Raw genomic sequence first — 22718 nt, 5'->3', positions numbered from 1 at the left:
GGTGAATTTAATTGGACCAAGCAATGATTTAAAAGGCGTGCCTAGGCGCACAGGTGAGGCGCATTTTGGGGTATGCGCCTTGCCCAGGTCCTAGGCGCACCCCTTTCAAAAGGAGCATGCCTAATGCGCCTTGTGCCTCGGCTCCGTGAACCCCCTATTTGCTAATATTGTTCATTCATTCATTGCAATTAAATATCTTCTTAAAAGGCAATGAAAGTTATAAAATCATTATTTTTTTATGTAAGAAATAAGAATTTTAGACCCTGACATAGACTTGTTCGGGCTTGCCTCTAGGGGTGTGGTACAAAGGCGACTCATAGAATCAAGAATGCAATATGTTTTACATCACATTAGCTACTTGAAGCAATGCAATTAAGGAAAAAAAGAGATTGTGGGTTTTACATGCTTGAAAATGCTTTATATGTTTGCTTTTATTTTTAAATTTTCATTTGAATATGCTTTACATGTTATGTTTATGTATTTTAATTTTAGGTAATAGGTTTTTTAAAACATTTATTTTAAATTTTAAGTTTATATTTTTTTATTAACATTATGTTCAATACTTTTTGCATTTTGTAAAAAACTTTTGGCATTTTTTTGAATTTTCTGACTTTTTTTTTATTTTTTAGTTTTTTTTTTTGTAATTTTGTGCCTTGCTTAAAAAGGCCTTGCACCTCAGGTGCAAATTGGCCCTTGCGCTTTTTTTGCACCTTACCCTTTTAAAACACTGGGACCAAGTCAGCAACAAAAGCATTTGAGACTATTAAGAAGAAAATGATAGAGACACCTATTTTACAACTTCCAAACTTCTCTAAGGTCTTTGAAGTGGCATGTGATGCATCCAATGTAGGAATTGGAGGGGTTCTCATGCAAGAAGGCCATCCCATTGCATTTTGTAGTGAGAAAGTAAATGAAGCCAAGTCGGATGGCTTGGGGGGAGTGGGTTTGTGCTCTATTCAGATAATGAAGCTTTAAAGTACTTGAATTCGCAAAAGGAGCTAAACTATAGGCATGGGAAGTGGGGTTCATTCCTACAAGAATACACTTATGTTCTTAAGCACCAAGCTGGAAATGAGAATAAAGTGGCACATACGCTAAGGTGGATGGCTTACATACTTCCATGAATGTCCAAGTCATTGGTATTGATCAACTAAGCCAAGACTATGCTGGTTGCAAGTATTTCAGCATAATTTATATTAAGTTACAAGCTAGGAAGCAAGATGAGTATCCTTCCTTTTCACTATATATTGGTTATCTGTTTTATGATACCCGCATATGTCTACAAAATACCACTTTACAAAACTTTGTTATTTGGGAGTTATGTGCTGGAGGTGTAGCCAGGTCATTTTGGTAGAGATAAGACCATTGCTATGGTGGAAGACAGTTTTTATTGGACTAGTTTGAAGAATAATATTGCTCGTATAATAAAGCAATGCAGGACATGCCATCTTGCCAAAGTATGGAAGTAGAACATTGGGCTATATACACCCGTACCTATTCCTCGTGAACCATGGCAAGATTTATCCATGGATTTTGTCCTTAGATTGCCCAAGACTGGTAAGGGTCATGGCATAATCTATCTTGTGGTGGATCGTTTCTCCAAGCTCATTTCTTACCTTGTAGCAAAACACATTATGCTTCACATATCGTTACTATATTTTACAAAGAAGTGGTTCAACTTCATGGAGTGCCTTCTACTATTGTATCAGATTGGGACACCAAGTTTATGAATTATTTTTGAAAGACACTTTGGAAACTACTCAATACTCAGCTGAAATTCTCTATATCGTTTCACCCCCAAACAAATGATCAAATTGAGGTAGTGAATAGAAGCTTGGGAAATCTTTTACGATGTCTAGTTGGTGATCATACTTATAGATGGGATCTAGTGCTTCCAATAGTTGAGTTTGCTACTTTGCTCTTAACAGCTCAGTAAATAGATCCACAAGAAGAAGTCCATTTGAATTGGTGACTAGTATTCAGCCTAAGTGGCCAATTGACTTAGTTACCTTACCACCAAATACATGTACTAGCATTGAAGCAGAAGCATTTGCTAGGCACATAAGAGAGATACATGAGGATGTTAGGAGGAAAATTGCATTGAGAATGATTTATACATGGCTAGAGATGATATTCATCGATGGTTGGATATGACAGCTTTGTTTGAGTCCTACTAGGATTATTGAGTCTAATAGTTTGATTCCTAGAACTATTATGAGTCTAACAGTTTGACTCCTAGGGTTATTATGAGTTTAGATTCTATAAATATGCATGGACGTTTTACACAAAGAGCAATGAAGTATATTGAATTTTCTTCAGCTTATGCTAACTATGGTGAGTGATTCCCATGCTCTAGAGTGATTCTAGGCACCGTGTGAGTGATTCCAGGTATTTTCTCTCTTCTTTCTCTCCCTATTTTCTCTCTTATTCCTTCAAGAAGCCATTACAGCTATCAAAAACTGTAAAATTCTTATCAAAGAAGAGCATTCAACATTCTCTAAGGACTAGAACTGAGCTGGTCCTACATCACCAAGATATCAAATTGCATATTGTGTTACATTTACACAATGGTCATGTAGGAAACCATGCACTCATGTTTAGTATTTCTACATGCTTGCATCTAAATTGCGTATACAAGTATGCCTTACTCAAATCATGTTTATGTATCATGTGGCATAGATAATTAGTTACATAAAGAAAGGAAATCAAACAAGCAGTTTTCTTAATGGATAGATCTAAGGCTCCTGTGCCAAATGATTTACAATGGCCTTTTATCAAGATTGCTGTGGCATAGTTAAAAATGATTTATTTGAGGTCTTTAGGGAGTTTGAGGATAATTTTGTTGTTAGCCCTGGAGTTAATGCCACTTTTTTTAGCTCTTGTTCCCAAGAAGGCAGTCACTAAGCATCCTAAGGATTTTAGACCAATCAGCTTGGTGACTAGCATTTACAAAATTCTGATGAAGATCTTATCCTTGAGGATCAAAGTTATACTCCCTTCTCTAATTACTCAAGCTCAAAGTGCTTTTGTACAAGGCAGATGGAGCACTCAAAGTCTGAGCTAGTGGTTGAAGCAAAGAGATTCAGTTTTGAACAGGGATGGTCCAAAGGTAAGAATGCACTGAAGATCAGAGAAAGCAATAGGGCGACAATCTTCTTACCTGAGGATGCAACTCTATGGATGAAAGGATTTGTCGATGGAGCACTTAACTCCATTAAGGAAGAAGGCTGGAAAAACTCCATGACTTTACCATGGAAGAACTTTGAATTGGAACTCAGAAGGAATAAGAAGGGATGGTATATTACCATAACCGAGTTCTTTGGCACTAAAGGAAGACACATGGTGTGTGTACCAGAAGGGAAAAAGCAAACGAGTTGGATGGCCTTCGTGGGAAAGATGCAGTCCTTTCTTGTTGCCGCGGAGAGAAAGGAAGCAGAGGAAGAGGACTTTGGCAAATACAATGAAAGCAAGATTAAGAGGCTCAGGGGGAGGCGAGCAAAACTGAGGAGATTAAGACTATTGAGGAGAAGAGATCACCGCCCTTTGGTGTTGCATTTGCATGCTCCTTTGGACACGACAGGATACTGGTTGAAGATGGGGTCAACAAGTTGAAGAGGAGGATGATTCTGAGGGCAAAAAAGGGAGTGAAAGACTGGACGAAGGTCCTGGAAGCAGTTGCATTGAAGATTGGGTCTGATGTTGAGGTGAACCCTACTCCCATTCGCAGAAAGAGAAGTTCTTGACATCGGTGAGATGGAGTTGTATTTTGACACGGTAATGGTAGATGGATGTCTGATACAAGTCCAAAATTGGACTCCAATTTGCAACGAGGTGGAGTTCAAAGATGGTTGCTCTATGTTGAAGTTACTAGGGTTGCCCTTCAATCTGTGGTGTGAGTCTTTTCTTGAACACATTGTACAAAGCCTGGGGGACTTTTGGTGGAGGTAAATCAGAGAAACCTGGAGGTAGTTGAGCTAAGTGTTGCAGGAATAAAACAAGAAAACTTGCCCCGATCGTTTAAAATCTGCTCCAAGGGAGTCTGGTATCGGGTGTAGGTGGCCTTGGAAGTTGAAGCGTCGTGGTGGGGAAGGTTTCCTGAGGTTGAATATGATGCCATGCTGGCAAGGTGGAGGACACATGGTCAGAAAGGAATGGGGGAGGCGAACATGCTGAAAGAGATTAAAATAGAAAAGTGTCAGTCAACAAGGGTAAACCAATCGACAAGTCAACCAATCAAGGAAGTTAATTTAAAATTTTTTGAATCAGGTTTAAACAGAAGGGGTGTGCTCTCTTATGCTGATGTGGCAAGGAAACATGGTAGCCTTGGTCTTTCTACCTGAGTTGTTTTCTCCGAACAAGCTAGGTTTGTAGGCGGTTAAACCAAGGTTTAAAATGTCGATGTCGATGGAAATGTCGCTTACCAAAATATAGGACATATGTCGGAAATGTCGAGGGGAAATATTGTAAAAATTAGAGACATTGTGGAAATATTATGAAATATGTGGAAATATGCAAAGATATTTTGTAAAATGATAAAAGAAGCATTAATACATATTTCTAGACTATTATCTTATTCCCAACCATTATATAAAGCTAAGAAACTAAGATCAATAACAAATTAGTAAATGACGACTTACTGATTTATTATGCATTTTGATGTTTTTACAAGGTTATCTGATATTTTCTTTTCTTATTTTTAGTTCTGATTTATTATAAATTCTAATATATTTATTTCACACTAGTAAATAGAAATACAATTATTCTGATTTTTTAAATATTAAAGTTATAATACATTATGTTTTATTATAAATTTAATAAACTGATTCTCCTTTTTGTAGTATTAAGTTTATGATAAATTCTGATTTCTTATAAAACTTGATGAATTTATTATGATTTTTAATACTAAATTTATAATAAATTATGATTTAGTATAAAATTTATTAAATTTATTCTGATTTTTTATATTAAATGTAGAATATGGTTTATTGTAAAATTTAATAAACATTTTCTGGTTTTAATAAATATTTTAAAAAATACTAACTAGTTAATATTTTATTACTTGAAAAATATTTTATGTTTTATATTATAAAGTAATTAATTTATTCTTTTGTTAATTCTTTTTATAAATATTTTATTTGAAATATTAATGGAATAATCTATATTAATATATTGTATTATATTAATATAATATACTAATATATTATATTTTTAATGTACATTAGTCGACATCCTGTTGACATTCGTCGACATCTTGTCGACATAATAGGAAAAACTGTATTTTTTTGGTTATTTGGACCGATTTGGTCGACATAATGTCGACCGACATAATGTAATTTTTATATTACCATCCATTTCCATGTCGGTGAGCCTCGACATCGACATATGTTGGGCGACATTAGCGACATTTGGCGACATTTGAAACCATGGGTTAAACCACAAACTCGAGCAGCAAAAACAAAGATCCATGTGACAACTTAAGTGGTCATGTGGATCGGGGTAAGCCTAAGATGAACAGGGTGACAATAGATGGAGCTTCCTGTTTATCATTGTCTAAATCAAAGGGTAAATGAAGGTAAGGAGATTGCAGGGGCGGGAACCAGCTCGAGAGAACTCTCTACAGTGGGTCTCTCGCCAAAACCTAGCAGGTGCTTTTGAAGATCATTGCCCTTCAGAGTGCTCGAACTCCAAGTATGCAAGGGAGAGATTAGAAGAGAGGGAGGAAGTAGATGCTGGTTGGGTGGACTGTAACGTGGAGGACGAAGACTATGTTGTAAGTTTAGATGAAGCCACCAGTATAGGAAGTGTGGATGAAGGAGGTGAATGCGTGGAGGTAGAGGTAGGTACTTTAAACCTTGAAAGGTTATTTCAAGGAGAGTTGAAGGGGAAACGGAGGTCCATTCCAGAGGGTCAGAAGGACGCGCCAAGAGAAGGAAATAAAATAGAGCGTGGCAAGGAAGTTGGGGCAGAAGGCAGTTGGCATAATGTCTATATTCCAAAAACTTCAATCTGTGCAAGGCACTAATAGGAAATAAACTAGGAAAATCAGGGGTTGTGTTGAAACACACCAGAAAGTCGTAAGCGACAAGGTGAGAGAAACGACCACTATTTTAACCGAGAGGCAGAAATGTATTCTCACCAATCCAAGGAGACCGACAAAAACCAAGTCTCGAAACATGGATGGGCAACTGACTACAATAGCTAGAATCCACCTTCCACTTCTTGTGAAAACCCAGGTAACCAAGTGAATTCAGTTTTTGCTACTAATGAATACTCTATGTCTTGAGCACTGATCAAAAAAAAAAAAAAAACTCTTTGTGTTGTGTTCTAGATTCCATTCCCATTCTAAGCCCAACAGCCCAAGGAAGTAAAGCCAACTTGGATGAATGCTGGTGTAAGTGGAGGGAGGGGAAGGCGAAGGGTAGTGGGGAGATGGTGGAAGAAAGGAATAGAAATAGGAAGGCGTGGGAAATCATTGAAAGAATATTTAATGAAGTTGAACAAAATATATTACAAAGAAAGAAGATAAGTGGAACAATAGGGAATGACTCTGAGGAGAGGGGAGTGAGGTGTGAAAGGGCGAGGGGGCAGGAAGAGGAGGAAAGGGTAGTGGAGGAGATCTCTAGTGGAGAGGACTCTATAGCAAACTTTGTGGGAAGACTAGGATGTAAAATGAAGAACTTGAATGAGCTGAAAGTTATGTTACAAAAGAAAAAGGAGTGCACAACTAAGAAGAGGAAATTAAGTGAAATGGAGAGGTTGAAAAGAGATGTTGAAGGAGACAAGTAGTTTGGTGCAAAGGGCGAGAGGAGGAAAGGGGGGAAGTAAAGGGGTGGTGTAGATGGGGAGCTAGGAAAAGGTGGATATGAGGATCTTAAGCTGGAACACGAGGAGTTTAGGAAGTGCAAGGAAAAGAGCTACTATTAAAGAGGTGCTCAAGAGGTTTGACCCAGATATAGTGGTAATTTAGGAGTCCAAAAGAATTGATTTTGATAGCAGATGCGCAAAGAGTATTTGGAGAGCCAGGGGGATTAATTGGGCGGCTGCAACATCTTGGGGAGCCTCAGGAGGGATAGTAACAATGTGGAAGAGGGATGTGCTTCAAGGTTTGGAGGAACTAATTGGCAAATATTCAGTATCTTTGAAATTCAAGCAAATAGAGGATGGGTTTGAGTGGGTGTTAACAAATGTTTATGGACCAACTGACTACAGAGAGAGAACAAATTTGGGAGGAGTTGGGTGATGTAAGGGGCTTATGGGAAGGGCCTTGGTGTATTGGGGGGGGGGACTTCAATGGTTAGGTTCATAGAGGAATCTAATAATCCTAATAAGAGAGTGACTACATGTATGAGGAAGTTTATCCAGTTTGTGGAGGCGTTTGAGCTTAAAGAGATCCCATTAGCCCATAAAACCTTCACTTGGTCCAATCTCCAGTCGTACCCGATCTGTTCTGAGTTGGACAGATTCTTAATCTCAATAGATTGGGAGGAACATTGGGGGAGCTTATCATCCAGAGCACTTCCTAGATTGACTTCAAATCATTGGCCCATAGTGATTGGAAAGGAGGAAAGGAGGTGTGGTGGATCAGCCCCTTTTAGGTTTGAAAATATGTGGCTGCTCCACCCAGGGTTTACTAAGAGAGTCAAATAAGGGAAGTGTAGCCCTTCAGTGGAATAGGAAGGAATGAGGTTTCACAAGAAATTCTAATTTCTGAAAGCAAAGATTGAGGTGCTGGATTTGAATGAGGAAATGAGAGATTTTGAGGAGGGAGACAAGGATCAAAGAGGGGGTTTGAGGGGACAGTTAGAGGATTGTTTCCATAATGAGGAAGTAAGTTGGAGACAAAAATCTCAATGTAGATGGTTGAAGGAGGGAGACAAAAATACTAGCTTTTTTCATTCTATGGCAAATGGCAGGAGAAGGAAAAATTCTATTTCTAGACTGGAAGTTGATGGATAAGTCCTGACCCACCAGAATGAGATAGTAGGGACCTTTATAGAACATTTTAAATCCATTTTTAGAAGGCCTCTAAGTGGGAGGGTGTGGTTAGAAGTGATGGATTGGCTGGATATTGGGGTAGAAAACAGGCAATGGTTGGAAAGGAGATTTGACGTGGAGGAAGTTAGGGAGGTTGTGTTTTCTATGGACAAAACAAAAGTTCCAAACCTGGATGGTTTCACAACGGCTTTTTACTAAGACTGTTGGGATATCCTGGAAAGGGATTTAATACTAGTGTTTAATGAATTCTATAGAAGGGGAGTAATAAATCTTGGGTTGAACTCCACTTTCATTGCAAAGGTGTTGTCTTTAAGATTAAAGCAAGTCTTGCCATCTATAGTTGCACCAAACCAAGGAGCTTTTGTGAAGGGGAGACAGATAACTAATCAGATTTTAATTGCTAATGAGTGTGGAGAATTTCAAAAGGGTCAAAAAAAGGAGTGGTGTGCAAATTGGATCTAGAAAAGGCTTATGATTTGGTGGAGTGATCTTTTTTTGAAGGAGGTTATGATTAACTTCGGGTTCGGGGGAAGATGATGTAAACGGATCTTGGGTGTGTCCGGAATTGCCATTACTCTATGTTGGTAAATGGGATAGTGGTTGACTTCTTCCTAGCTATATTAGGGAATAAGACATGGGGATCCACTCTCCTTTCTTGTTCACATTGACTGCAAATGTACTGTGGAGATTGATCATAGAGCATATTCAAGGGACCTAATTAGAGGATGGAGGATAGGAAGGGAGGAAATGTCTATTACTCATTTATTGTTTGCGGATGATACAATTCTGTTTTGTGAAGGCGGAGACCTGAGGTGGATTAGGAACATAAAGTTGGTGATACAACTCTTTGAGCAAATGTCCAACCTTAAGGTAAACTTTGAGAAAAGTTGTGTAGTGGGAGTAAACATGAAGGGGAGGTCAGGGAATGTGCAGAGGTTTTGGGATGTGAAGTGTCAAGTTGGCCTTTGAATTATCTAGGTTTACCCCTGGGAGACAACCCTAAGAAAGAGAGTTTTTGGGATCCGGTGGTGGAAAATTTTGAGAAGAGACTGACATCTTGGAAGAAGAATTACCTTTCTCTTGGTGGGAGGAATACACTTATTAGGGCCACTCTAGCCAATCTACCCATATACTTCTTGTCTATATTCAAGATTCCAGCAAAGGTGTCTAATAGATTGGAGAAGCTAATGAGAGATTTTTTGTGGGAACCAGGGGAGGAGAAGAGGGATTAGAGGGTGGGTTGGGAGGTGGTGAGTAGGAATAAGAAGTTATGGGAGTTGGGGCTTGGAAATATTAGGAAAAAGAATGAGGCCTTATTGGGGAAATGGATTTGGAGGTTCTCTTTAAAGAGGGAGAGGTTGTGGGCTAAGTAAGTGGCTAGCATTCATGGGCTGGAAGGCAATGGATGGGATTCCAGAATTCTGGCAAGGACTAAAGTGCTTCACCTTGGAAAGCCATCCATGAACTGTTAACTAGTCTTCTCCCCTCTAATCAGGTATGACCTAAACTCAGGCAATTTCATAAAATTTTGGGAACAAACATGGGTGGGGAATGTCCCTTTGAAGGATCAATTTCCATCACTTTATGCCCTCTCGGATTTGAAAAATGATCTCATCCTTTCTTGTCCCCTCATTGTTATGGGCCCGGGCGTAGGATCTCGTCACGGGTCGGTCCACGGGGAAAACCTCCTGTTTTCCCTTGTTCCTCCCTTTTCTTGAGGAACCTATCTTGGCGCCTTAATGGTGATTTGTTCAAGAGATCACCAAACTCTCCTCTGCTCTCTTTCTTGACTGAAATTCTCGATGATCTTATTCAATATTCTCAGCTCCTTAAATAGGAGATTACAAGAGATAAGAGTCCTACTTTTAGGAAGACTCCTTGCTAATTAGGAAGACTCCCTACTAATCTATCCTACTGAACTGATAAGATAAGATAAGATAAGACTCCCTTAATCTATCCTACTGAACTGATAAGATAAGACTCCCTACTAATCCATACTACTGAACTGATAAGATAAGAACACTGAATAGATAAGACTCCTACTAATCCCTACTACTGAAAGCAGATAAGGCAAGAATACTGAATAGATACAGACTGCTGCTGCTGCCGGCATCCACATCACTCATCTTCAAACTCTGGGTTTGGTTGGAATTTGGGGTTGAGAATAGCTGTTAGAGATACAGACTTGAACAGCATTTCAACTCTCCTTGGTCGTCTTGAAAATGTTTTCTTGTACCCCAAAAAGGATGACACTAGAATCTGGACCCCCACCCCATCGGGATCTTTCTCTTGTGCCTCTTTCTTTAAAGTCCTTACCCAGCCAACAAACCCCATTGGCCCTTCTTTCCCTATTAAAGAGATTCGGTGCAAGACAATTCCTTCTAGGGTTGGGAGTTTTTGTTGGGAAACTTTTCTGGAAAGAATCAACACAAGTGATTTGTTTCAAAAGAAGAGACCCAAGACATGCTTATCCCCTCACTGGTGTGTTCTCTGTAAAGCTGATGAAGTGACTGGTTTTCACCTATTGGTCTCTTGCCAGTTTGCAAGAACTATTTGGGAATGGACATTCTCCCTTTGTGGGTACAGCTGGACCCCCCCCCCACCCCACCCACACACACACACTGAATTTGCAGAGTCTATTTTCTTCTTCCTTTTTCAGGTGGCAGCCAAAAAGGGGCAGGACTACGTGGAGATGCTTAAGGGCTGTTGTGTGCTGGTCATTGTGGGAAGAAAGGAACTTAAGGTTTTTCTCCGAAAAGGATAGAAGGGCTGAAAACCTAATAGAGTTTATTCATGTGAGGGTGGTACAGTGGATGAAATTTTCAGAGTTGTTTATAGACTTTACAGCGAATGATTTGCTGAGAAAATGAGGAGAGATTGCCAAGTGTACTCAGGTCAAAACAGGCCAGACTGTGTCCTGGATTCCCTCTCCCTCTGGCTTTGTAAAGCTGAACTTTGATGGTAGTAGTAGAGGGAACCCGGGGATTTCAGGAATTGGGGGTGTGTTTAGAGACGAGAATTGGACTGTTTCTGCCTTGTTCTCATGCCCAATTGGGATGGGTGATTCTCTCAGAGCTGAAATTTATGCTGTTGTGAAAGGTGTCCGAAGAGCTAAGGAAATGAACATTAGAAGACTTGTAATTGTAGGGGACTTGGAGGTTGTAGTAGGGTGGCTGAAAGAAGACTAGACCGGGTTATGGGCTTACAACAATGAAAAGAAAAAGTACAGGTGGATGGTTAAGGACATGGATGTCAAAGTCAGCTGGGTGAAGAGATTTGCTAACTCCTTTGCTGATGGGTTAACTAAGTAGGAAGTTTAGCTCCCCCTCCTTGTACCTTATTGTTCAGATTATTTGATTAATGAAATTGTTGTTATTGATATAAAAAGGATCTTGAAAATGCCTACAATTTGGTGGATTGGAGCTTCCTCTTAGAGGTGTTAAGGAAGTGTGGGTTTAGGGAAAGATGGTGCAAATGGATTAAGGGTTGTCTCACTTCTTGCCATTATTCCATCCTTGTCAATGGAGTAGTTAAGGACTTTTTCCCAGCATGTAGGGGCCTAAGACAAGGTGATCCACTCTCCCCCTTTTTGTTCACTCTTGTTGCTGATGTGTTAAGTAGGATGATTTCAAAAGTGGATAGGGAGGAGCCTGTGAGTGTGTGGACTATGGAGAATAGGAAGCAGTGTTCCAGTGACCCACCTTCAGTTTGCAGATGACACTATAATCTTTTGTGAAGGAAGTGATTTGAGGAAGGTAAGGAACCTTAAGAATTTAATAATATTTTTATTAAGTGTCAAATCTGAAAATCAATTTTGAAAAAAATTGTGTGATTGGAGTTAATATGGGCGATTAGGAATTGGAGGCTATTGCAGATTGCATAGAGCGTTCCACCTCGTCTTGGCCCTTAACTTATCTAGGTCTTCTCCTAAGAGCTAACCCAAAGGAGAGTTAATTTTGGAACACCGTTGTGGAAAAGTTTGGAAAAATGTTGGCAACTTGGAAAAAGAATTATATTTCCTTGGGGGGTAAAGTGACTTGGATCAGATCCACACTTGCTAATTTTCCGGTTTACTTTTTGTCTGTCTTTAAGATTCCTACTAGGGAAGTTAAGAAGATAGAGAAGATGATGAGGGATTTCTTGTGGGAGCCGAGGGCAAGAGAAAGAAGGATCATTTGATTGGGTGGGAGGTAGTTAGTCGAAGTAAGAAAGGAGGACTAGGATTAGGGAATCTTGCTCATAAGAATGAAGTTCTTATAGGGAAGTGGTTGTGGAGATGGCCTTCAAAGAGGGATAGGTTGTGGCATGCAGTGGTGGTGAGTATCCATGGTTGTTCCGGAAATGGTTGGGATGCAGGGGTATCTAGACGCTACTCTTACAACACCTTGGAATGCAATTCAATGCATCCTCCCCCAGTTCCTCCGCTTTGTAAGGTATGATGCTTACTCTAGCATTCTTGTTCTTTTCTGGGAAGACACTTGGGTGGGAAATTTGCCCCTTTAGGACCTGTTCCCCTCTCTTTTCTCTATTTCCCTTTATAAAAAAGAGCATATGTGGCTGTGTCTACCTTTCTTTTATCCACGTATACCCCTTTGTCTATAAATTGGGACCTTGGCTTCCATTGAGGGTTGTGGGATGGGGAATCCTTATCAATTTCTAAGCTCTTATTGTTACTTGATTCTGGTTGCTTAGACTCCAAAAGGTTCGTTTACTTGTGCCTCTTTCTTTAAATCCCATTGCTCTAGTTCTTCTCCTTGGGAATTCCCAGTTAAAGAAGTCTAGTCTAGGCCTATTCCCCCAAAATTAGTTGTCTTTTGTTGGGAAGTTTACTATGGTAAAATCAACATGATGGATAACTTGTAGAAGAAAAGACCTTTCTTGTGTTTATCCCCTAACTGGTGTACCCCGTGCAAAGCGCAGAATGAGAACTGTTACCACTTATTGATTTCCTGTTCTTTCGCTGCAGCTATTTAGAATTGGGTATTTGATTTGTTTGGGTGCAGGTGGAACTTGCCAGCTGAGGTAAATTTGTTGTTTTCTCCATCTACCTTCGTGTGACCCACGAGAAGAGGGAGAATTATGTTAAAGTGTATAAGAGCAGCTCTACTATGGACTATTTGGGAAGAAAGAAATGCCATAATTTTTCAGAAGGAAAGAACCATTCTTGAGGTCGAGTGTATTTTGACAAGGGCTATTCTGTGGCTGAAATCCTTAAAGCTCTTTGAAAATTACTCCTTCGATGATATAAGTAGGAATTGGTCTGCATTTGCCTTCACTTTTTCTAAGAATCCTGGAATTCAAGTAACATGGACTCTGCCTATGGAGGCTTTTGTTAAGCTGAATTTTGATGGGAGTAGTCAGTGCAATCCAGGACCGTCTGGTATTGGTGTACTGAGGGCTGAACTTCTAGCTGCGGTACAGGGGGTACAGATTGCTTGTCAGCCTGAAGTGCAGAACTTAATAATTGAAGGAGATTCCAAGGTGGTTGTAGGATGGTTGGCTGACCCAGGTACTGTCACTTGGGGCTTCAAGGATATTTTAAAAAAAGGTTAAATGGCTCACGAGGAATATGACAGTTAGATTTCAGTGGGTGGGTAGATTGGCAAATGCCTTGGTTGATTATCTTGCTAAACAAGGGGCTACTCATGTTACTTTGTATTGGGCTTCTCTGTAATTGTCTTTGTCCTTTGTTCTGTTTTTTCAACTAAAGGGTTGATGGAATCCTCCATCTCCCATCCTTAAAGGGGAGGTAGTATCTCATGCCTCTCCCTGAATTGTACTCTCTTTGGCTATGCTTTAATAAATCTTACTATTCAATGATCAAAAATAAAAAAGGAAAAAACTATGGACACTAGATGAAAAGGTGATTGTACTAGTTACTGCTGCAGTATGGATAAGCACGTCTAGATTTGTGAATAGGTACTAGAACGAGATTTAGGTGGAATAGGTAATTACTTAAAAAAAGAAAACGAAAAAACTATGCACTGTTTTTTTTTAACTCCTTGAAACAGTTTTTGGATTGATAACCAGGAACATGAGGTTCCTTTTATTATCACCCAGGCACAATATTTTTTTAGTTTGCCTTGTTTGCAAATACACTGGAGTTTCAAGCCAGTATAACATTACTTGTGTAATTAGTATTTTGTTCCTATACAATTTAAGTTGTCAGAGAACATCCTTCATGTTGCACTTTAGTTTCATTGAAAAACTACTAGATTTTCATGAATAACCATTTCTCTGTTTCTAATTAACATTGGTCTTTCCCTGTTTTCATTTCATATGTCATCAAATTATGATGTAAAACTTAAACAGACATCTTTATGTAATAAACTGTTTATAGATGCATGATTAGTAACAACTTAACATCCCTCATGATGCAGCTAGTATTGGTATGACGCAAGCTACTCTAAGGTTCCATGTAGAACCTTTTCTTTGAATTACCATTGTTTTTTTTTTTCTCTTTACCAACATTTATGTTATGTCTTAATACCTAAGGCATACAGATTTATCAATAAAATAAACTGCTTCTATATGTGCTGATCATGATGATCTAAGCCTTATCCCAACACTATGTGGGGTTGGCTACATGAGTCGTGTTTCGCCATTACATTCTGTTTAGTGCCATATCCATGTTAAATTATGAGCGCTTAAATAAAATAAAATAAACTGCTTCTAGATGCATGATTGGTAACTTTGTCTTGTTCTTGTGAGGGGTAATTGTATGTAATTTTAATTACTTCAATGCATTACCTTATTTTGCAGGGAATACTGTCATCTCAACTTTCATCTTTGCTGTTTCTGGTTGTGGGCATCTCTATGGCCCTCACACCATGGCTGGCAGCTGGAGGTCAACTAATTGCATCTCAGTTTGAACAGCATGATGTTAGAAGTTTATTGCCAGTAGAGAGTGAGGTAAGATGTCTAGCAACAAGTGCCTATATGAATATGTCAATTACCAAGGAAATGGACAAATTGAACTTTAACAGTCTCAGATTTCATTGCTTCGAGTGCTTGGCCTAGCAGCTTTATGAAATTGATATAAGTTGCATTATATATGCTCATTATCATTGTCATCCAAGTCTTATCCCAACTATATGGGGTCAACCACATGGATCCTGTTTTTCCATGCCATTCTGTTTAATGCCATACCCATTGTTAAATTACGATCGCTTGAATCATTTCTTACTATTTTGACCCATGTCCCTTTTGGTCTACCCCAATGATTTAAAAGGCACACCTGAGGTGCGCCTGGGCGCACAGGCAAGGCGAATTTCAGGGTATGCACCTTGCTTAGGTCCTAGGCGTGTGCCTGATGCGCCTCAGCCCAGGCGTGCGCCTTTTGAAAATTTGATGCTTTTTTGGAACCCCGTGCCACACCCCTTGAGGCAAGCCCAAACAAGTGTCCACGTTAGGTCTTAAATTCTTTGTGTGAAAACTAAGAATTTAAGACCTAATGTGGACTTGTTTGGGCTTGCCTCGAGGGGCGTGGCACAAAGGCAGCTCGTAGAATCAGGAATATAATATGTTTTACATTACATTAGCTACTTGAAGTAATGCAATTGAGTGAAAAAAGAGATTAGAGGTTTTACATGCTTGGAAATGCTTTTATTTTTAAATTCTCATTTAATATATGCTTTACATCTTATGTTTATGTATTTTAATTTTAGATAATAGGTTTTTTTAAACATTATTTTAAAATTTAAGTTTATATTTTTTATTAATATTATATTTAACATTTTTTTTTGAATTTTTTGGCTTTTTTTTTAATTTTTATCTTTTTTTTGTATTTTTGCGCCTTTTTTCAAAAAGGCATGCACCTTGCGTTGCACCTCAGGTGCAAATTGACCCCTGTGCCACTTTTGCACCTTGTGCTTTTAAAACACTGGTCTACCCCTAGCCCTTTTAGCCTCTTCAACTTGCAATAGATCACTTCTTTTTTCGGGTGTTGTCGATGGTCTTCTATGCACATTACCAAACCGTTTTAATCTACATTCTCTAATTTTATTATCTATCAAAGCTACTCCTAGATTCCTTCGAACGACTCCATTTCTGACCCTATCCTTTCTAGTTTTTCAACTCATCCATCTTAGCATTATACATTTCTGATATGCTATAGAAAATGTTGATAAGTTGTTACATATGATTTCTGTTTTATGCATCTCAAGTTTTGGCAAATTGTGTGTTGCATTAATATTTTGAACTACTGCAACAAATGGATCCAGTACACTCGATAATTTATTCCAAGTTTACACATTTATGTTGCATTTATTTAGCATTACTCTTTTTCATTTCTCAAAGAGGTGTTTGAAAGCCACTTTGTATGAGATAATTCTATTTTAGTTTTTCATTGGATTTGAGTGCCTTGTTACATGATCTAAAATGTTGTTCTGACAGGATTATAAAAGAGATAATGCCATTTTATGATTTCAGGGAATTCTAACATTTCAATTTCATTTTTCCTTCTTACCATTTCTTTAGTACTCCATCTTTGATAATTAAGAAATGTTTTCATATACTATAAAAAAACTAAAATGGAACAATTTTGTTTCCATGTGGCTTTCCAAACATCCCATAAATACACAAACTGTTAAATAGGCAGTTTGTGTATTTATGTAGTAAATGGCTTATATTTCTTAGAAAATGTAGAGATATTGCAATTGTCCTGATACATTTATTGATCACTTAAGTCTTTATTTCTTTTGGTCCAATTTTATTTTCAGACAGATGACTTACAAGACCATATTATCATTTGCGGATTTGGACGTGTTGGACAGGTGTTCTCATGTTTTACATTTGATCTTTCACAAAATAGAAGCAAAGCTTCTTTATTAAGTTCACTCAAATATGCTTATTTATACATTATTGACTAATATTATTGTTTCTACAGATCATTGCACAACTTCTTTCTGAACGATTAATTCCATTTGTTGCTCTTGATGTCAGGAGGTAAGTTTGTCTTTAACATGTCACTTATATGACAGCAGTTATTTGAGGATAGCATGTGGAATTTTCTTCTTTATGAAACACTTGCAAGATAAAAGTTGAGGTTCTTCAATTGACTTCTAGAATTATGTTTAAATGATTTATCATTAACTGTCCATTAAATCTTTGTAATTTATGCAAAGTTTGGTGTTATATTGTGAAATGGTTGCCTCTATTTCTTCCTTTATTTTTGATAGCCATAAGAAAGAAAGTCTGCTAGAGGAAAACAGATCTGAGTAGGAATACCATACTTTCTGCAAAGGTTGTCTATGGGACATCCTCTTTGACAAGAGGTATGTTTTGCTAATGTAATAGACTGCATCAGTGTGGCTGATGGTTTCTGAAGATCCTACTGATGTAGTGTATGTACTAATAATTCTTTCATGGGCCTGGTGGTTTCACACAAGGTTTTAAACACCGGATGATTTGGTCAGCTGAACCTGATGCTAAAACCTTAGATACTGAAATTCCAGTAATTTTTCCTAAATTTTACACCTGGTTCAAATTTGCATCTATTTGTTTGTAATTGTAATTTGCATTATTAATGGATACAGAATTTGCATTTTTTCATTGCCAGTGAAAATTTTGCATCCCAAAAAACTGATGCAAAATTTGCACCATCTTCCTTTTACCTTAATTATTTCATACAAGGTTGGGACCACATAATTTCATTCTTATTTCACTCCTCTCAAACAAACAGCCTTTCTCCTGCCTTCATTTTCTTTCATATAAAGTGGGGACCACATCATTCCACTTCCTATTTTTCTCTTAAAAGAAAACAAAACAATGTCAAATTTGAAGCAAAAGTAAACTGGAATATACACTCAGCCTATTTGCACTCCCATGCATTTACAATAGTGAAATGAATTTGTACTGCAAACAAATTGAGCTTAGAAAAAGGATAAGGTTATTCTTTCCAAATTATTTTAGTCAGAAAAATAAAGTATTTTTACTATGTTATAAGACTAAGTTATCTAAAGACCAACCTATAGCCTGCAACATTGACCCAAACAACTGGGAAAAGAACAAATAATCTAGTAAAACTCATAGCAAGATGACATGAATATAATGACTAACATACCCCTATATACTAAAATAGTCCAAAAATTTACAATATACAGGAAAGTCAATTTTTGGTACACGACCAAAACATTTTGATAGTTATGAACTCCCTCTGAAAACATTAGATTACTGGGTTCTAAAATGGATTTATTGTTTAAATTGAGAATTGGCTCCTAAATGTAAGACAGATGTATGTTTTAGGATTTCAGCCTAACTTCATTTTTCTTTGACAAGTAACGGTAGAATGAAACTAAATTGATATGAATATGAAGGTCCTTCCAGTACAAAAAAAGAGAAATGCAAGGTGCAAGGAGCAGAGGATTTAGTTGATCAATCCTACTTTATAAAAGGGGTCTTTACAACTCTCCCCCTGGCCCAGGTGTACCTTACACAAGGTCAATCCTTGTAACCACTATTCTTGTTAGGGAATCTTCCAAACTACTTGGAGCTTTTAAAATCAACCTTAATGAGCGGCAGTTGAGATTTGTAGCCAAAGCTCTTACTTCTCTAATCAGAAACCTTAGAACCTATTGCGCTTTTTTCCTTTAATCATCAGATTTACCACCACTTGACAGTCCCCTTCAACTTCAGCCAGCTGTTGTAAAAATTTTAATCCTTGTAGTAGAGCTAATAATTCTGCTCTCAAAGGTTCCATCCTAACCTCATTGCAATGACCTTGAGTTCTCTACCTCCTCATTTTCAATAATTTTACAATAAAATAAGTTTGTCCAAAGGCTCAAGGGTTTTTTGAAATGGACTAGTAGGTATACAGTATACCCTGTGAAGGTAAGAGTTTGCGCAGGCCTTAGTATCAATCAGAAAATTGCAAGTAGGAGATGGGTGGGTAAAGTCACAACCAGTTTCCCTTTAACCTCCTTTAGTGTTTATGCATTTTACAAGAATCTTATAGGCAGTAATACAGCATGTAGCTGGGAAGCATATAGATTCTTTTACCATCATTGTTTCGTAAGAGGTTTGGGACTCGGTATTGTTAACCATGAATATAATCAAAAGAATCAGACAAGATAAGAGGGCTTATCTCTGAAAGGGAATCTATAGTATATACATCTTGTTTTATCTTTAATAAAATTTGAAAGTTATTGATCAAAATAATAAAAACAAAAGAACTAGGTTATCAATCATTATATTACATGTGAACACAAAGCCACTGTCCCTTAAATGAATGAACTTGATAAGAATTTCCTTCATGAGCTGCTGTAGGAACTAGTCAAGGGCTTAGTGGTACAAGTAAGAACTGTGTTTTTTTTTTTTTTTATTAGCACACAAGAACTTAATTCTCTTTAGCTATAAAGAGTTTGATTTATTATTGAAGGTCATTAACTTGAACCCGCTTAATTCCTTTGCAATTTACCTTTTTTATTTTGTTGGTCTGGTTAACGGAAGATGTTATTGATAATGATTTTACATGGATACTTAATTAAGCACCAAGGAATGAGACATATGTTACAATTTGGAATAGGCTGGTATTTCTATGGTACGATATGACATGCTAGACATATTAATCTCTTTCTAATTTCAGTGATCGTGTAGCAGTTGGGCGTGCACTTGATCTTCCTGTATATTTTGGAGATGCAGGGAGTCGAGAGGTAAATAAATAAAGCAAAAGTCAAAATCTGAAGTATCTTCAAGAAAAGTCAAATTTAAGTATGCTTCTTTGAAGATGGTATCTGACATTCTTCTTTACATGCATTGGGAATAGGTCCTCCATAAAGTTGGTGCTGAAAGAGCATGTGCTGCTGCCATAACTTTGGATACTCCAGGTGCAAATTATAGAACAGTATGGGCTCTAAGCAAATATTTTCCCAATGTGAAGACTTTTGTCCGTGCCCATGATGTTGACCATGGTCTCAATTTGGAGAAGGCAGGGGCAACAGCGGTATATAATCTATTACTTTTTTTGATAAATAATCCATTACTTTTTTATAAATAACTGGTAATTTATTGCCTAGTGAGTGAAAGAATGATATATGTACAAGAATGTACCCAGCACCCCCTTAAAATAGGCTATTCTGTCACCCATCCCTAATTTCACTTTTGTTTCACATAATTACAAACTTCTCCCTTAAGAAATCACCCCCAATAGAACTGATTTTTATTAGCTCCTTGTCTTGCCAGCATTGTCAGCAAAACCATTGGTTGATCTATGTCTCCATGTGAAGGATGTTCTCTGCTCTACAGACATTCTGCTCACTTCCCTTATATCATACCTGTAATTTTATGGGCTTGTACTATTTTGTTTGAACCATCCTACTACTTTACAGTCTCCTTCCACCACCAGGTTGCTGAACTGTAAGAAGGATGTTCTCAGCTCTACAGACATTCTGCTCACTTCCCTTATATCATACCTGTAATTTTATGGGCTTGTACTATTTTGTTTGAACCATCCTACTACTTTACAGTCTCCTTCCACCACCAGGTTGCTGAACTGTAAGGAATTCCCCAACCTCAGCCATTGCACAACTGTCACCAATTCTGCCATAGAAATCTCCAGCCCTTGCATTATTTTCTTTAGTTCTCTTTTTTCATTTTCCTTCTATTGAGGAAAACTGCAACTTCTTTGGTATTAAGTCTACAATTAGATGTTTTGTCTAACATGACTGTGTTGCAAAAAATAATAATTTACAGGTTGTCCCAGAGACCCTTGAACCAAGTCTACAGTTAGCAGCTGCAGTTCTTGCACAGGTGAACAGAAAGTTGTTGAATCGCATAAATTTGTTGCTTGCGACAAAGATTTTGTTGTTATTCTGAGCTACAAAGTGATTGCATGGCAATTTCTGAATTTAGCATTTCCTTTTTGTTTATCCTTTCCAGGCTAAGCTGCCCACGTCAGAAATTGCAGCTACAATCAATGAGTTTAGGACCCGCCATCTCTCTGAACTTACTGAGGTATAAAACCATGGGATGACTTGATTTTCCCTGTTTGTGCCAGTAGGTCATAGGGGTTCTTATGACTTGCCTTCTTGAGTTTTTCACTGCAGTTATCCTGCCTGAAATGCACGTTGTGATTCCCTTAAATTCAACCTTGTGTTTCTAAATCTAATATGGTTATGTAACTTACATGTATGAAAGAATTCTACCTTGTATTTGGTTGATTTATCAGGTTTGTTTGTCTGCGCAGCTATGTGAAGCTAGTGGAAGTTCTCTTGGCTATGGTTTTTCAAAGGTCATGAGCAAGCCCAAGTCTCAGGCCCCAGATTCTGCAGATGACGATCAAGTAATTGAAGGAACACTTGCAATATAATAACTGCTCTGACAGAAAGCAAAGAGGGAAAATTAAAAAAAAAAAAAAAAAGAGAGAAAAAACTTTGAGAATTGTACAGATTGTTTATTCTACTGATATAATTTGTACAGGAATATATGGGAGAAAACAGCAAAAGCATGCCGTGTTCACAAATAACCGCCCTTTTGATTGATTTTTTGATGTTTATTTGAAAAATCTTTGACCCATTTTTTTTAATTTTCTCGTAAATTGGAGAGTTGTACTTGCTCCTCGGAGTTGAATGAATTCCTGATACCCAGTTGAATGCTTTATCCAAGAAAAAAATTCTTAAGACTTTACAGTGTTTTTCCAATAGTCAGCTCTTAAACAAGATGAGACTTGCTTTCATAATCAGGACCATTCGAATGGGTGGAAGACTGGATGGTGCAGAAGAAATTGAAGGAAGCCGGAAGGCAACTGCCAACCTCCTCTAGTCCTCTTGCTGAATTCTGAATTGGGCATTCAACTTATATCTGATCTTCTCAAATGGCAGGTGTGTGCCACTGAATGCTCTGGAAATCCGAAAGGCATCTGCTTTGAGTTGGCAGGAAAAGGGTGGCCAACGCCAACTCATGGGTCTGCTTTTAAGAGAAAGCTAAGTTATATGGGGAAACAGGAAACTGGAGAAATGGGTTGATGTTCCTCCGTTGCCATAGAGATACTGCGTTCACGGTTTACCGATCAAGCAACCACTATTTATGGTGAACTTGGACTCCATCCAGCTAACTTTATAGGTGCATTGCAGTAATATTATCTGAAAACATGCTTTTAGGTATGAAATTGGTTTATGAAGCAAAAGAAAATAAAACATACTTTTAAGTATGAAATTGGTTTATGAAGCAAAAGAAATTTGGCATTATATGAATAATCCAATCTCATGTTACATTCTGATCTAAAAGGTATATGTGTAAATATTGTGTATCATTACAGCACAGCACCCAGTTATACATTAGAAACATATCCCTTCATGCTTCCCACATGACTACTTATCTCCCCTCTGAAAGAGTGTACATCAAGGTTTTGGCGGATATTTCTGATGTACGACTAGGACTAGATACTGTACTGTTAGCATGTTAATTGCACGCCTATTCATGATCTTCGGTTTAAGGCCCCTGTACCCCCCCCCCCGTACCAGGGGTCTGACCTGAAACTCCCCCTTTAGGGGTGTATTGGGAAGCCCCTGATACGGTATGTATCGGCTAAAACTGGCTAATACGTTGTGATTCTTTGATCCTTGGCTTCAAACAATGTTTTCAACATGTCATTGACCCGGTCGGTTGAGCTGTTCGAACTGTTATCTGGTTAGGATTCTGGGTCCAGTTCAGTCAAGACCTGTTAAATGGTCAAAAACTGTTGATTTGGTTAAGAACCATTTGACCTGGCCGGTTTGATCATTGAT

The 22718-nt window shown here is 38.0% G+C and overlaps 1 protein-coding gene across 1 annotated transcript in view; it reads left to right on the top strand.

Annotated features, from left to right (window-relative positions):
* The window catches only part of LOC104608739 (K(+) efflux antiporter 2, chloroplastic-like), a 53274-nt gene extending 31656 nt beyond the window's left edge, over window positions 1–21618 (top strand). The window contains exons 14-21 of the mRNA XM_010274816.3: window positions 14758–14907; window positions 16716–16769; window positions 16883–16941; window positions 19580–19646; window positions 19760–19936; window positions 20686–20742; window positions 20872–20946; window positions 21179–21618. Of these exons, the coding sequence (XP_010273118.1) occupies window positions 14758–14907; window positions 16716–16769; window positions 16883–16941; window positions 19580–19646; window positions 19760–19936; window positions 20686–20742; window positions 20872–20946; window positions 21179–21301 (762 nt within the window). The 3' untranslated portion in view covers window positions 21302–21618. The remainder of the gene's footprint in view (window positions 1–14757; window positions 14908–16715; window positions 16770–16882; window positions 16942–19579; window positions 19647–19759; window positions 19937–20685; window positions 20743–20871; window positions 20947–21178) is intronic.
* The last annotated feature ends 1100 nt before the right edge of the window (window positions 21619–22718 follow it).

This window comes from Nelumbo nucifera, chromosome 6 (assembly GCF_055504915.1).
Source record: "Nelumbo nucifera cultivar China Antique chromosome 6, China Antique-T2T, whole genome shotgun sequence".
NCBI lineage: Eukaryota > Viridiplantae > Streptophyta > Magnoliopsida > Proteales > Nelumbonaceae > Nelumbo > Nelumbo nucifera.
Note: the sequence above shows the minus strand (reverse complement) of the source record. Positions and strands in the feature narration are given on the sequence as shown.